Below are 17,121 nucleotides of genomic sequence, written 5' to 3' on the forward strand. Positions count from 1 at the left end.
ATGCATTTGAAAAATGAAAACATCTCAGATCGTCAAAGTATCCTCATTGGGGCCTGGAAAGGCCAGCAGCCACTGAAGTCCATCTCCGGTGTGTGTATTTTACGAATCCCTGGGCTTTTGTTTTTGGGATACCGGCTGAGCTTTGGCTACCGTATACATAGCCAGCCACACATCCAGCTAACTGACATATTTAAAAAACATCCACATGAGCTGGTTTATAGTTTGCAAACAATAAATGCATTGTAAATGTATGCATAAGCTGATCAATTTACAGTGTAGGACTCATACTTTTCATTGTCTAGTACAATGCTGCCCTCATCTGGCGCTCATGATGGTGACTATATTTAGAATGTGGCTTGCATCACCCAATTTAAACATTGGCCGGCAGTGTGACATATTGTTACTTAAAGGTCAATCTGCCTCTTCATTTTGGACCAGTGCAGTGGACAGAATTTGAAGAGGAGTATATGTCGTGTTGATCCAGTCCAAAGTAAAGTTGGCCTCTGAAGGCAGGGTCTCCGGCAAGGGCACAAGAAAGTGCACAGTCGCTCCCACAGCCAGAAGTGCAACTGCTGCCAACACAATGAGGCCTCGCCTGAGGATCAGCTGGGTAGTGGAGAGACGGCCATCATTCAACAGGACCACATGTCCATCCTGTGTCTGCATGTGCACGTCATGGCACTCAGACATGTAGCCTTCCACTGACTTGGTAGACAGACATTGACCATTACTTTATTTTGTTTAGTCATATGGAAAGCAAGCAATGTCAAAGGATAGCAAGAACTTAACAGTAATAGAAAAATAGAAATGCCAATTGACAACAATATGAAACAAGCTTTGAAAATAAATTTAGATGTTGTTGCTAATGTTAAGTTTAGTAGGCCACTTACGTCCCCATGGTTCACTGTCTGGTCAACAGTGTTGTCACCCGCAGGGTCTGACAGGGCAGCTGTGCTTAATAAGGTCATGGGAGTGTTTTTCTTTGCTCGGTTTAAAGCCTGCAAACAAATACAAACGAAAACTAAACCGATGTCTTATTTCTCAGATCCTTACATGCAACAAATAGCTTTTGAAAGTCCTGATAGTGAGGCCCTGTGAGCATACATCCTTTGTCATTCTCTCCCAGTTCAGATTGAAGATGACAGTGATGTAGAAGGTGCATAGTGAAATGACACCAACGAGCAGTCCCAGCCAAAAACCTGCAGGAAAAAAATGAAAATATTCAGTAAAGTTCACAGCAGCCTTTCCTTGAAAAAAAAAGCATTTTCTTTGGAAATAAAAAAAAAAAGGTCACTTCATACAATTACCTAAGATTCTCAGTTTTGTAACTAACGTTAAAGTAACGCTCATTGGAAGTGCTATGCAGTAGAATCCAATAAAATTGCCCACGGCTGGTATCCTCTGTTTGCCCGTGCCCAAGAAGATACCTGTGCACACACACTAGGATGTAAAGAGACAGATCTCTAATTATTATGTAGATTAACTCCATTGGCCACCATTTACTAGCTCCTGTCTAGTTAAACATGTTACATTTGGCTAATTCAACATGAATAAATATATGATGAGCCTTCAAGAATAACTGTTATACTCACCATAAGAGCATCAAAGAACTGATGGAAACAGTATGCATTCATCATGTGTGAAACCAAACCTATGATCTTCCTGAAATAGGGTTTTATAATTAACATCTATTTTTCTAGGCCGATCTTTGCAATCATAGAGTTATTGAAATGTGAGTGCAGCTGGAGAGACTCACTCGTCAGAGGTAAAGATGAAGCCGATCATTGTTTTAGTAGAGCCAAGCACAAGACCTTCAACAACTGCAATGCTACCTGGAAGAGAAGAGCTTTGAAATCAGTCAAACAGAAGCAAATGTTGAAAAAAAATCAAACATTAAATGCTAATTTATATGTTTATATATCTAGAACTGACCTGCAAGAGCGAATGACATCTTGCAGGTGAGGATGGCCCTGGCAGTGTCTCCTGCACCGAGAGCATTACCCACACGGGCGCATGCTGCAGCTTGAATACCAAGAGGGAACTGTGGATTCATCATATTTTAAGAAAAAGTATGAAAAAGAGTCGTCTCCTGAGAGTGTTCAGAAGTAAACTGACTCAAGGTAAAGAAACCTTGAGTATAACATGTTTAGAGAAAGGTTTTAATAGGGAGAATATAACGCTCTGACTTGCTGTTAGTACCATGAAGGTTATGAAAGCCACCATCATCACAGCATGTTGGGCTGCCAGTTCATCTTCACCCAGCATTCCTGATTATCAGAGACAAAGAAGAAAGTCATGACTCAAAAGTTTGTATCTGGTATGTTCAAAATAAATGTCTTAACATTGTAAAATACTTGGATTACCTGCAAAGAATCCGCCAAACTCATAAACCCACCACTCAAAGCACTTCATCAATGTACTGGGAAAAGCCAGTTTCATGTAGGAGCCCCACTCCTGCAGTGATTCCACAGACCAGCCTAAAGGGGGAGAGAGAAACTTATTGAAGTGCAGGGAAAATCTTGGAAGAAGAACAAAGTGGTCCATTAGATCACAGTGTCATCATAAATATCTGCTAAATATAACTGTCTCTCACCTCCCCATGTTTTTACATGGAGCTTCTTCCACCAAATGTAAGCAAACAGAAAAGCACAGATGTAAATCTGAGACAGAGTGTTGGCTGCTGCAGAGCCGCTGTAAGAAATGGACACAGTTATACGTTGATATGTGTGTGTGTTTGTGTGTTTTAATCAGATCTCAAATGGTGTGTGAGTACACCTACCTAACACCCAGATCCAGCCAGTAAAGAAAGATGTAGTTTGTCACAACATTTGCTATGTTTGCCATGGCAGCAGCGTACATCTGTGGCAGTATTATACCCTGAGAACATAAACACCAGATAATAACTGCCACTTATTAAATCAGACTGAACACGATTTAGAACCTATACTAAAATTAATTTTACAGAGGGCCAACAAGGAGAACTGGACTTGTCGTTTAAAACAGCAATGCACCTGGTTCTGCAGGTAAGACACCTGGAGATGCTGTAGAAACATTGCCTACAAAGAAAGATGATTAAGTTAGGTGTTACTAATTTATTTAGCAGCTTATTGAGCAGAACAAACTGCAAAATAGGAATTGAAAAACATGTTGAATTGTTGCTGAAGGTGGAGAGAAAAGGTAGGACTCACTGGTACTGCAGGAAGGAAGCCCGTAATGTACAGCTGGGCTATTCTGAAATCAAGAGAAAGTATCTTAACTTTCTCAATCTAAGATGATATACAATGTTCATTCTGTCTCATTTATTTTCACTGCAGTTTAGAGACAGACAATTTCCCATTAAATGAGACAATTAAAAAAATAATTCTGACCACGGTTGTCATAATTAATGCTTGAAATGGATAGTTAACAAAATAAATACTGGAGCAGAATTAAAGCAATAATGTGTATCTGTAGGGACCAAATTTGATTTGAATGAAGATATGATGTTTGTAAGCCTAGGGAGGATAAGGTCTCGACTTCCCAAATTTAGACACACCCACATCCCTTGTAGTTTTAGCAATAGCATCACTGCACGTTTGGTGCTGTACCTGGTCACCTCAGGGCTCTGGTGCAGGCATAGCAGGATGGCCTGGGCATTGATGAGCAGACCCCAGCAGGGCAGACAGAACAACAGCAGGATGATGATGCCCCGCTGAAGGATCACTCCCACCCGCAGCAGGTTCTTACCACCAAATGTCTGCACAACATAATTTAACATTTTACAAAGGGGTGCAGTAATAAGCATGAGGGGACAATAAACAACTAAAATGTATTGTATCATCATATCAAAAGAGCTTTCCAAACCTGAGACACCAAAGTGTCGCATGCCAGTGCCAGACCATATCCTGTTGCTGCAGTGGTAACATTAATGGTCTGGAATGAATATGAAACGAGAATATTGATGAGTCTGATTCCCACTTGAGGACTTACCCGATTTGTTCTTTAACTCATAAGGCTAAATAAACTAAATATTAATTAAATCATCAGGCTTGTGAAATTTTCATAAAATCTTGAGAAGGTGAGTTTATAGTTTTAATATTTCATTTTCTCCCTTGAAATTACAATCTTGCCTTTCATTTCCTGATGCAAGCCTCCACAAGTCTATGGAGCAAACAGATGACCACTTACAGCAGAAGCTAATCCGTAGCCAGCCATCACTTCATTTCCCAGACGCCCACAGAACATGGTGACCACAAATGGTAGCAGGTAATTGAGGATTCGAGAGAGCAGCTAGAAGACAAACATCGACAATGGAGCCGTTGATACAGTTACCAGCTCACAGATATTACATTGTAAATTACAGTAAACACAAGTTGCAATTAATTAGCGTGGCTCTCTTTGCAAATAAGCCATCACACTGGCATCCTTACCTGCCAAACGCAGTCTTAGGTCTATTGATTTCTGCTTTGAGGTCACAGACACCAAAGTCTGTTTACCTGACATCCTGACCTTTTCTTTGGCAAATTAAAACTATCATCAATCTTCTGTGGTATAAATCAGGTTTTAAGCAAGGACAGCCTCAATCCACACAATCCCTAACAGACAGAGTAAGTAAGTAAATCCTTACCAGAGGCCCTGTCATCCTCAGGATGTGGTACAGTTCCTCTCTGTGTGCCAGGGGAAATCTGTGGCGCACCCACCTGCAGCAGAAGAGCTTGTCACTGAACCCCTCCATGTCTGCAGGACAAAATGTTAAAGCAGATCCTTCTGCTGGAGTGTCTGTCTTTTATCTCACGGTCTTGGAGATAAGGTTGGAAAAGATAGAAATCTTTGCTCAGCTGCCCTGGAATGAAGCCAAGGCCAGCTGAAACAACGCAGATTGGGGGAAAACAAGAAGGGAAAAAAGCTTGCAATCACAACAAAGACTAAAATGGATGACTTAAAAGCAAGAATGTTTTGATCTTAAGTGGTTTAACAAAGAAAACACAATCAATACTCATAGATCTAGTTAATGATTCATTATTAGGTGTCTCCATCACCCCAAAGACAAAACATTTACAAAATGGCACACCAGACTATGGGCATTGATGGAGGACTCAATAATTCATCTTTTTCACATATTTTGAACATTCAACCTATTCGCTAGAAATAGTAACAGAAATAAAGTCTGGGTTTAGTGATAAATGACATTTTCAGTACAATATATTTGATGTATCGATCAAATGCAATGCTCAAGGAAAGAGTCAAAGAGGCAAAAGTAGTTTGGATAGCGTCTGTGAAATACGTTTATGGAGAAATTAACTTCCAGACTTAAGTATTGGACCAACAGGGTCCATTGGGAAAGTAACCATAAACATACAGTAAACCCACCCTTATATCAACTTTTGTTTTGCTCCTGGCAACCTGGGACCTTCGACCCAAATACAGACAATGCAGGCAGAGTGGGAGAGTTCAGTGATTAAATGTCGAAGCGACATACAGGCAGTAAATTCAGTGATTAAATGGATAGGATGCATAAGCTCATGCAGTAACAAAGCAGGCATGGGTCAAGACCAGGAAGGCAGTCCAACCAGCAGGTACCAGTGCCAGTTAACAGCATGACAGGGCAAGCTAGTAATGGCAAACTGGTGTGAGTGAAAAAGGGCTGATTTAACTATGAAAGAGGAAAGTGGACGAACTGGGAGAGTATGTGTGTGGGGAAGGTCAGGTGACCAGGACAGGAGAAAAAATCAGGGGGCACCTGTTGGAAAAGAAGAGTATGTATTATAGTGATGACTAATAATGTGCATTATACTTAACTTCTTTGAGTTTTAATGTAGTAAAGTGAATGTGTACTCTTTGTAGTGTGTGAGGACTATTTTTTTCGACTCTTCACCATGCCCCTCGCAAAATTCTAAGCTGTCGACATTGCATACAAGTATTTACAGCCACTATTTATTTATTATTTTCTTATTTTATATACACCATTATTTATTTTGCCATCAGACAAGGGTTACACTTACAAATGATGATTCAGTGGGAAAAAAAGTACCTTAAGCATTTATCTTGCATAGCTGTATCATGAGTTGACATGAAACCAGTACAGATGAGATAAAAAAAAACAGAAGGACCAATAAAAATTGGATTGTTAATGATCAGAAAATTAATTAATTTCTTATAGGTAAATGTTAGTTCAACCATTAACTAACTTGACTTTGCATCAAATCTGCCAGTCTTTTAGACACTTTTTGTCAAAGAAAACAAGTCCATGAGAGTTTAGAATTCTGTGTTTTTTTGACATTGAGCACAAACAGCGACTTAATGATCAAGGATCTCATCCTTTTATTGGGATAGTGCAGTGGACAAAATTTGACCCGGAGTAACTGTCGTGTTCATCCAGTCCAAAGTAAAGTTGGCCTCCGAAGGCAGGGTCTCTGGCAAAGGCACAAGAAAGTGCACAGTCGCTCCCACAGCCAGAAGTGCAACTGCTGCCAACACAATGAGGCCTCGCCTGAGGATCAGCTGGGTAGTGGAGAGACGGCCATCCTTCAACTGGACACCATGACCATCCTGTGTCTGCATGTGCACGTCATGGCTCTCAGTGCCCACAGACATGTAGCCTTCCGGTGACTTTAGGGATAATGTATCATATTAATACATTTTGTTAAGTCATATGGAGAACAAGTGCAGTAAAACGTAAAAGAAAAGTCGTTAATTATTTGGTTTCTTGGACTTAAGTGTCCGATATAATATATTGCATGAAAAACCAATGACAAAAGTTAATTGATAACAGTCTGAAACTAGCTATGAAAAGCCATTTAGGTTGTTAGTGTTAAGAATAACAAGCCACTTACTTTCCCATTACTTGCCGTCTGGTCATCTGACATGGCCCCTGTGCGTAATAATGTCATGTGTGTCTTTTTCTGAGCTCGTTTCACAGCCTGCAGACAAGCAGATACAAAAACCCAACTGGCATTATCTTCTTAATCATACACTTAACAAACATTTGCCAGATATGCCTGTGCAGCTGTTGCTGTAGAAATTAAGCAGATTCTGCCAGTATACTGAAACAGCTGAGGCCCCTGAATGATCCTGTATGTTTGATTGGCCAGCAGCATACCTCTTCCGTCATTCTCCTCCAGTCGAGCTTGAAGATGAGAATGATGTAGAAGATGGATTGGAAGACGACACAAATGAGAAGCCCCAGCCAAAAACCTGCAGAGAAAAAGACAAATTAGTCCGTCAAGGACACAGCAGGCCTCACTTATAAGAACTTGCTTCTCACTGTACAGTAATTTATTTGTCTCAAATGTCTATGAAAGTAACAAAACATGGTCACTTCATATAATTACCCAAAACTCTCAGTTTGGCAACAAACATTAAAACTACGCTCAGTGAAAGTCCTATGCAGTAGAATCCAATGAAATTGGCCACAGCTGGTATCTTCTGTTTGCCTGTGCCCAAGAAAATGCCCGTGCAAACACACTAGAATGGGGAAAACATTTTTTTTTACTTGACATATATGAATTAAGTTTGGCATCATACTGCAAATGTATTTTGCTGGCTGTTAGACTCACCAAAAGACCATCAAAGAATTGGACGAAACAGTAAGCGTTCATCAAATGGGAGACCAGACCAATGATCCTCCTTAAAGGATAATTAAGATTGTGTCTTTGAGTGTAGCAGTTGTACTGTAACAACTTTAACGTACAATAAGTGAAATGTGAGTGCAGCTGGAGAGACTCACTCGTCAGAGGTAAAGATAAAGCCAATCACTGTTTTAGTAGAGCCAAGCACAAGACCTTCAACAACTGCAAAGCTACCTGGAAAAAAAGGGAATGTAAAGAAATCAAAGATCAAATGCTGATTTATTGATACAGGCTACATCAACAGAACACGTTTAGAACTGACCTGCAAGAGCGAGCGACATCTTGCAGGTGAGGATGGCCCTGGCAGTGTCTCCTGCACCGAGAGCATTACCCACACGGGCGCATGCTGCAGCTTGAACACCAAGAGGGAACTGTGGATTCATCATTTTGCACCAAAAAAAAACACATTCAGGAATCAGAAAGTATGAACAGCAATTGCTCCTGATAGTGTTCAAACTTTAATTTGTTTTTTTTAACTAATCTAAATCTGACTTTCAAAGTGAGAATGTTACACTCTGACTTGTTGTTAGTACCATGTAGGTGATGAAAGCCACCATTATCACAACATGTTGGGCAGCCAGCTCGTCTTCACTCAGCATTCCTGATGGTCAGAGACAAAGAAAAAGTTTGTATTGCATGCTGTTTTGATTCAATCAATGAGCTTAGAGATAGGCTTTTATAACATAGGCATGTTTTTGTCAGTGTTTTAATCTATAAGGTTTAATTTAATCATGAATATATCTGGATTACCTGCAAAGAAGCCCCCAAACTCATAGACCCACCACTCGAAACATGTCATTAATGTACTGGGAAAAGCCAGTTTCATGTAGGAGCCCCACTCCTGCAGTGATTCCACAGACCAGCCTGCAGGGGGAGAGAGAAACTCATTTATGTAGCCTAAAAAAAGATGGAGGCTGAAGAGAGTGATGCATGAAAACATAAATATGAAATCTCTCACCTCCCCATGTTTTTACATGGAGCTTCTTCCACCAAATGTAAGCAAACAGAAAAGCACAGATGTAAATCTGAGACAGAGTGTTGGCTGCTGCAGAGCCGCTGTAAGAAATGGACACAGTTATACGTTGATATGTGTGTGTGTTTGTGTGTTTTAATCAGATCTCAAATGGTGTGTGAGTACACCTACCTAACACCCAGATCCAGCCAGAAAATAAAGATGTAGTTTGTCACAACATTTGCTATGTTTGCCATGGCAGCAGCGTACATCTGTGGCAGTATTATACCCTGAGTACATAAACACCAGATTATGCAATGATGATTACCACTTATACCTTTACCCTCAGTAATTACATTAATTAAGAAAACATGTTTTGAATCTAAAAGAAAAAGAATAGTGTACAGGACATTAGTGCACCTGGTTCTGCAGATAAGACACCTGAAGCTGATGTAGAAACATTGCCTAAAATACATAAAAATAGATTAAAAAAACACAAATTAAGATTTGAGAGGTAACATCACTGGAAAATAATTGAATTTGCTCAAAGAAGTGAGAGAGTAGGACTCACTGGTACAGCAGGAAGGAAGGCTGTAATATACAGCTGGGCTATTCTGAAATCAAGAGGCTGTATTCAGATCCAAGGAAATTATAATTTCATTATATACCCCGTTCATTGTCAGAATTTCAAACTCATTTATTTCCACTTAAAAATATAATGATTGCAGAGAGTTTTGCCTTTCAGGAGAAATAATATGAAAATGTTATTTTCTACAGTGTATGCTCAGCCCTGAATAACACACGAGGCGCGAGTGTGCAGCACAGAATTGGAACGAGGTTATTTTTATCAGTGTTTGGAATACAGATAATCTGTTTATGCTGAATCTGCTGAATCATGGACTGACACACTGCGTTTTACATACTGCTAGTTACCTGGTCACCTCAGGGCTCTGGTGCAGGCATAGCAGGATGGCCTGGGCATTGATGAGCAGACCCCAGCAGGGCAGACAGAACAACAGCAGGATGATGATGCCCCGCTGAAGGATCACTCCCACCCGCAGCAGGTTCTTACCACCAAATGTCTGCACAACAGCACAGACCGTGTTAATCATTATAGAACAGGGTGAACAGTAATGAATGAATAGTGGGGATCTTGAGCAAGTGCAATTGAGGGGGAGAGAAAAATTGCAAAGGGCAAACCTGAGACACCAAAGTATCACATGCCAGTCCCAGACCACATCCCGTTGCTGCAGTGGTAACATTAATGGTCTGGAATGAATATGAAACAAACACGAATGAGTCTGACTCACACTTGAGGACTCTGATGTAACCAATATTTCTATGACTCATGACAGTAAATATACTACTATTGATTAAATCATCAGGCCTGTGATGATTTAATTGTAAAATCTTGAGAAGGTGAGTCTATAGTTTTATTATTTCATTTTCTCCCTTGAAATCACATTTCCACCTTTAATTCGCTCATGCAAGCCTCCACAAGTCTATGGAGCAAACAGATGACCACTTACAGCAGAAGCTAATCCAAAGCCAGCCATCACTTCATTTCCCAGACGCCCACAGAACATGGTGACCACAAATGGTAGCAGGTAATTGAGGATTCGAGAGAGCAGCTAGAAGACAAACATCGACAATGGAGCAGTTGATACAGTTACCAGCTCACAGATGATACGTTATACATTACCGGAAACACAAGTTGCAATTAATTAGCGTGGCTCTCTTTGCAAATGAGCCATCACACTGGCATCACTTTGTCAGGTTGCAGCCACTGATTGAAACTAGGCAAGCACAGCCTTCTGTTGACTGATACGTGCTTCTAAATATCAGACACCAGCTGTTTTTTACTTGCCAATTTCCAATCAAACACTCAATCTTCTGTTGTATAAATCAGGTTTTCAGCAAAGAATAGCCTCAATCCACACGATCCCTAACAGACAGAGGAAGGGACGTACACAGTGTAAATCCTTACCAGAGGCCCTGTCATCCTCAGGATGTGGTACAGTTCCTCTCTGTGGGCCAGGGGAAATCTTTGGCGCACCCACCTGCAGCAGAAAAGCTTGTCACTGGACCCCTCCATGTCAGCAGGACCAGATACTAATGCAGGTTTTTCCACTGCAGCCACTTGGCCCTTGCTGTCATTTACTTATCTTCGATGCTCTCCAGAGACAGAAGTCACCACTGCTGTGCAAAGTATTTCAACAGCTTAAAAGGTAACTTATTAATTTACCCAAGGTTGGTTTCACATATTTCATTTCAGGTTGGACACAAAAAAGGACAAAAAATATGTAAAACAACTATATTATATAGTTCTGGTAACATGGTACAAAGTATATAATGAGTCACTGTATAATAATGTGTACTAGGTGGAAACCAGAGATGTACAAAAATGACATTTACAATTTAATTCAAAATTCATATGCAGTTAAATTTTATTTTGCATCTCATTGCGTTCACTGAGTGAATGATTATCTTGCCAAGATGCCATTGTGGGAAGCATATTAAATAACCATGACCTGCCTTCGTTCTACTTCTGTGTTGTCAGAAATTATATGTGAACAGACAGAAGGTGTAAAGTCATGATTATTCATTAACATCTCTTTGAAGAAGGGAAATCAGTCCAATCAGTCTCCATCAATTCAGGTGGACATGTTCATTAAAGTGTTTAGGGATATGAAACATTGACATCATGATATGGTTTCCTTGTCCTACTGGGGAGCGGCAAAGGTTAACCAGTCTGTGTTCTGGCAGCATCTAAAATGAGACGCAGCCAACGGCTGCTATCAGGCAGAAAACCCATTCAACTATCTGTAGCAGAGAGACAGCGTGCATCAGTGCAAGTGAGATTCCTGTTTCATAGATAGAAAACACATTTTTTGCACTTGAGACAAAGCTGGTGTATAAATTTGTGTAGCAATAAGATTATACACTCAGATGTCTGGTGATGTATACGATTTTAAAATCATAGTTTCTAGAAGTGCTGAATCATATGGACCAAATAAGATTATTGCTAAGTGATTATGTTTTTGGTGAATTCAGCTTTCCTCATGGACAGGGAAGTGATGAGTTGGTGCATCTGTGTGGTGCGTTCATTATTTCCATTGGAGGGAGCAGAAGTTTAATAAACACAATCATAAAAATAGCTTCCACAAACTGCCACACTGATTGCTTCTCTCATTGAAAATCTGACTTAAGGATGAAGCCTTCCACTTGGTTTAGAGACAGAGACTACAGATATATACACAGTGTGCCTGTGTCATTGCCCACTTTGGAAAATCGGACCACCCTTCCTTCATATCTGAAACCTCTGTAAAAACAAAAGTGATGATTTGGGTATGAAACTAATGTGACTATAAACTCCCCATTTTTAGCCAACCAGTGTCGTTTTTTGGCTAAATGATGGCAGATGGCATGTGTGAATGTTGAAATCCATGGAGTGACATCTCAAAGCTGGACTATACAACTAGTATTTGTATTTGTTGTGCAACTTTCATGTTCTCTCAGAACTCTCAGAACTTAATTATGAATGGGAGTTCTTACTTCATAATAGTGAGCAAACTGTACAAAGTTTCTCCTCGTACTTCACTGAAAAGTTGCTTTGGATAAGTTTAGCCGACCCTGACACAGCATGTCAGTATGAACATGTTCCGTATGCTGTACGGCAAAAATGAGGGTGTTCTGCACAATAAGGAGGTAATCACACAAAATTGAATAAACTCCTCTGACAGTGCTACTGAAAAACTATATTAAAAAGCCAGAATATAATATATTTTTTTGCTAAACAGCGACAAGTGTTTTGGTAACCCCAGAATCAACTTTGAAAGGTTAAACAATCAGAGTCAACTGTACTGAGAGCAAGAATAAGTTTATTGTTATCTGACTGATTGATCTCACCAGATCAGAAGGTGTGTGAGTTCTAGCTGTAAATGCATCTCTGATAACAGGGAAGTGTCGGTGAAAATGTGGCATTTCTGTTCAGTCTGTGTGTCCTCTAGAATGAGCTCCCCTTAGTGAGACAACCCAGAGCCCTCGAGGCTTCATGTTGGCTAAATCAATCAGCCTGTTGGAATGACTGCCACGGATACCATGTGCTGCAGCGCCAGTGATTTGTATCTGTCACTTGTTATTTTCCCTAACACTGCTCTTGCCTTTGTGTTTTCTAAGTCCATCGGCCTCTGGTCGGTATCGTCTTCCATGATTTATTTCCCCTCTTTCTCAATTGTCTCTGCCCATCCATACTTTTTTTTATGTGCAATTCACTTTTTGTTGAATAAGGCATGTTCAGCTTCATCCTGATGTGACGAACTGTTCACTGATGCTCTGTGGGATTGTCGGAGAGTTCATTTTACTGAGACTACTCAGAAAGAAAACTACAACAGCAATACAACAGCAATACAATACAAAAATACATACTCCAAATCTGCTTATAATCAAAAAGCAATATGCAATTGGGACACAGTGACAATCTTGATCTTAAGGTGGTTGTTATGCACCAAGAGATGCAGCAATGGGCCAGCAAAGGCAGTGGAGAAGTAGACTGCTAGCCCTTAATAATGGATGCAAACAATGATGCTTTCAAAATGTTCAATAAATTGGTTCTGAAAATGTTCCATGAGGAAACACTTCAATTCCACACATGTTAGACCTCAGAGATACACATGGGCTGGATGAGTAATGATAAATGAAAACATTATTTTTGTTTGTTCACAAGAAAAACTCCACAGGGAACCTTTAAGGAGGTCAAGGTAATTTTGGGTTTTGCTGATTTGTGTGTGTTTTGACCGTGCTCGTGCTGTGCCCCGTTTTTGTTTATCACTGATTTATGGTTTGTACCTTCTGTGGACAAACAGCAGTTAGTGAGCTCTGCTGAGCTGTATGATAAATCTTAACTTTGTTGATTTGCCAAATGGGCATTTTACTGGAAGCATGCATTATAACTCAATGTCATTACAACAGCCCAAGAGCTGGTTTCTAAAATGAATCAAGTAGCCATGACAATTTATTTTAAAATCACATTTATCATCATTTCAGTATTAATGTCTGCTGATTTCTTGAAAATGTGAAGAGAGATTCATCAAAGCCTTTAATTGAAATATCAGGGTTTCATTGATACACACTAGCACCAGTTGATCTTCATATTCAGTTCCACATGACAGCCCATCAATTTCTCACAAGTTCTATTCAAAAGACTGTGGCTGTGCTCAGTGATATTGTGCTGTAATCCGCTGTATATACACATCCATCTGTGACACTAAAGATGAAGGAGAAACCCCAGACCATGAACATATTGTTGACTTCTGCACTGTGTAACATTCTGATCGAGTCATCTGAACCATCTGCAGAGAGGCAAAGCAATTTAACCCCTATACCTAGCAAAGTTATACAGTCCAAAACAAAAGATTATGTTTAAACTCTACCAGTTCATTTCAAAAGTTAAACATTAATCTGCCGAGTTCATAACTGATCTTGGTTGAACATTACTTGAGCTACAGCAATTTCATTTTAATCCTGCTTCTTCCTAAAAGGATGAAAAACCATGCACAGCTACACTGCCTGTGGTTTCCTGGTGGATAAAAGGATCAAGACGCATTATTCCACTGATGATACATGTTTGAATGAATTATAACTCTAAGGAGGCACACACTGTTTATTCATTTGGTTCCCCTTAAATCATTAACTTTAATTTTGTCTTTCAAAATGCTGTGAGGAAAAACAGATCTTGCCTTAATGAGATACTAAGTTGGCAACACTGGCAGGATAGCTTGAATAAAAGATGCCCCTATCTACCATTTTGGATTTGAAATGAAATACCAAAGCAGAATAAAAAACAAATGATACAAACATGTCAAACTAACCTATATAATATATAATATGCAGCTGAATGCTGTGTTTTAGAATTGTGAGACATCTTGCTTGCAGGTACCAAACAGACAAAACAAACGGTGCTACTTGTTTAGCTTCTGCCTCCAATGTGTTACATAAAACTTCCCTAAAACAACAAAGGTCCATCTCTTCCCAGAGCAGTCAGATATTTAGCTTCAGTTAAAAATTGATGACTTTGGTTCATGATGGAAGTGAAAGTTTTGATCTGTGCTATGAGGGGACACAGCCTGTCACATCTGATGCCTCAGTGAGCAATGATATGTGGCTCCGGCATCTGACCCTCTTCTCTGAGTGGCATTTTGGATAATTGCTTTCTCAAATGCAATCTTGAGATTTTATTTCCTCTCCTGAAAATATTCTAGGGCAGCTGTTTTCCAAATTCTTTATAATTTCTTGTGATCTAGAACTTAATCCAGAAGCTGTGTTGTCGTCTAGTATAACAGGATTTTATACGTATCCAGACGGCCGAGCTTCCAGCCAGTGCTGTGCCTTCCAGAATAATTGAGAGACCTATTTTTAATCTTGCTGCAGTGCATCCTTTCAGTCATTTCCTAGACTACCACCAAACAGCTACACCATTTATTCCAGTCTCACCACAACTGACAACTAAGGTCAACTACATTAAGCCTCGTAACCAGTTTCATAACATACCTTAAGCTGCAGCAAATACTTAAAGCTATTTTGCAGTAAATTGAATTCCTATGACCATGTACAGAATGTGAAATAAGACAGATTTCCATATAAGAAGATGTTAAACCAGGCTTGACCTAAACAGCAGAGTGTTGCCATGCCGACTTACCAGAGGTACACATTATTATCTCTGTCTCTCCTTGCTGACCTCAGGAATGTGCTTTGGTTAAGAATGTGTGGACTGTTATTTACATCATCTGGCTATTTGTGCTGTGTAGAAACCACACATTCTGGCTCAAAGAAATATCCCTCTATATCTCTTTCTCTCTGTCCCTGGGCAGCTCTGGTGTGCTGATCTATTCAGATTTTAATGCATTCCTTGTCGCTGTCCTGGCATCCATGTATCACCTGCCAGATCACAGGACAAATTAAACCACAGTCTGCTGTTTGTTGAATAACAATCAGGCTGATTCAGTGGGTGCTGCTGTCAAGCAGAGCTGGAGGTCATGGTAAGTGTAAAGTTGCTGCTAGGTTACTAACTTGTTTTGTGTTGCAGATCGTACACTGGATGAACTCCGGTACATAAGGAGGATGGTTTCTTTCTTATGCAAGCATTGCTTTGAACAGCAGTACAGATTCTACAGGTGTGACAACGGAGGGCACTTCATGTAACGCAGCATATCTTATGAGAAAAGTGTTGTCAGTGATCATCAGAATATCCTGAAGAACACAGCACTGCAGCTGCTTCAGCATCATCTACTTACAAAGACAAAAACCCTGCAACAAAAGCATGCATTGATTCACAAGCTGGGTCCATTAATCTTTAACAAGATTCAGACTCTGTGACCTGAAAAAGCCTCAGATATCCGGAAGTTAGGTAAAAGCAAGTATGACAATTAGGGATGCACCAATCAAATCCTTGGGATCAGTAATTCAAGGCGATTTTTTTTCAATTATTATAATTTACTTAAGATAAGAGAAGAGATAAGATAAGATAAGATAAGATAAGATAAGATAAGATAAGATAAGATAAGATAATCCTTTATTAGTCCCGCAGCGGGGAAATTTGCAGGCTTAATAGAGAAATACTTGGTAACACAGGAAGAATAAATCTATTACATGTGTATACGGAGTCTGGTTAAGCCCTTGTACCTGGTTAAAAAACAGCAGTGTCCATGTGCATGTGTTGTGCATGCACTTACATACTAATGCAAGAGTGTATGAGTGTCAGTAGATGCACATTATGAAGGCATATATACAGTGTATGACATTGTTCACATCTCTGTTTCACACACATTTTTTAAATTCTGATTCTGTTTTCCATGTGTTAAGGCTCCTCTGTTATTCTATTCACTTCCTGTATTATATGTCTGGCCAGATGTGACAATCCACATTAAATAAAGTTTCTTCATTAATGCCATTATAAAATTCAGCTATGAGTTTATTTTACTCAGTTGCAGCAGGTCAACACAGGGTAGTGCCACAGCAAACCCTGGTACTCCATATCTTGAGAAAGACCGTGCAGAATGCTTTGTGGCTTAGAAAAGCTACTAAATGGACTCCTTTCTAATTTGATGTTTGCAGGGTCAAGATTCAGCCTTAAACCATGCTTAAAAATGATTCTGGTCCAAGAGATAGTTTTGTGAAGTGCTACTATCCACACAAGAGACAGAGACTTCCCTGATGAAAGCCTTGTACTTAATCAAGCTTTATAAATAAAGAGCACACACTCCAAGAATTGAAAGCTCGAGCACCTAGTTAATTAGTGAAGTAGCGACAGTACACTCTTACTAAAGACGAAAATGACCTTGATTTGAGATATTGATCAGCTGTGATAAGAGACTTATAGAGAAAAAAAACAAATATTAAAAAAAGACTGATTTCTTCTGCGCAAACGAACATGACAAGAGGGAGAATAGGGACACAAATGAAGTGAGTCAGAAACGGTTGCTAAGTTTTAAATCACAGCTTCCACTGTGGCTGACTTCAACCTTTCATGTGAATCTTAAAGTATAACAAACCGGCAGTCCTTCC

General features: G+C 39.8%; 1 protein-coding gene and 1 pseudogene across 1 annotated transcript; both read right to left on the bottom strand.

The window, feature by feature from the left end:
- Positions 1–150: 150 nt before the first annotated feature.
- Positions 151–5,315, bottom strand: LOC129097343 (multidrug and toxin extrusion protein 1-like; annotated as a pseudogene).
- Positions 5,256–10,829, bottom strand: LOC129097352 (multidrug and toxin extrusion protein 1-like). Its single transcript, XM_054606186.1, has 18 exons — positions 10,805–10,829; positions 10,547–10,719; positions 10,089–10,190; positions 9,760–9,828; positions 9,493–9,641; positions 9,131–9,173; positions 8,980–9,024; positions 8,752–8,849; positions 8,566–8,663; positions 8,358–8,471; positions 8,141–8,208; positions 7,870–7,978; positions 7,706–7,781; positions 7,536–7,605; positions 7,311–7,443; positions 7,079–7,173; positions 6,813–6,899; positions 5,256–6,588 (listed from the first exon to the last, which is right to left on the bottom strand). The coding sequence occupies exons 1-18, from the start codon at positions 10,827–10,829 to the stop codon at positions 6,301–6,303; spliced, it is 1,842 nt and encodes a 613-aa protein (XP_054462161.1). The 3' UTR covers positions 5,256–6,300.
- Between the last annotated feature and the right edge of the window lie 6,292 nt (positions 10,830–17,121).

This window comes from Anoplopoma fimbria, chromosome 1 (assembly GCF_027596085.1).
Source record: "Anoplopoma fimbria isolate UVic2021 breed Golden Eagle Sablefish chromosome 1, Afim_UVic_2022, whole genome shotgun sequence".
Lineage (NCBI taxonomy): Eukaryota > Metazoa > Chordata > Actinopteri > Perciformes > Anoplopomatidae > Anoplopoma > Anoplopoma fimbria.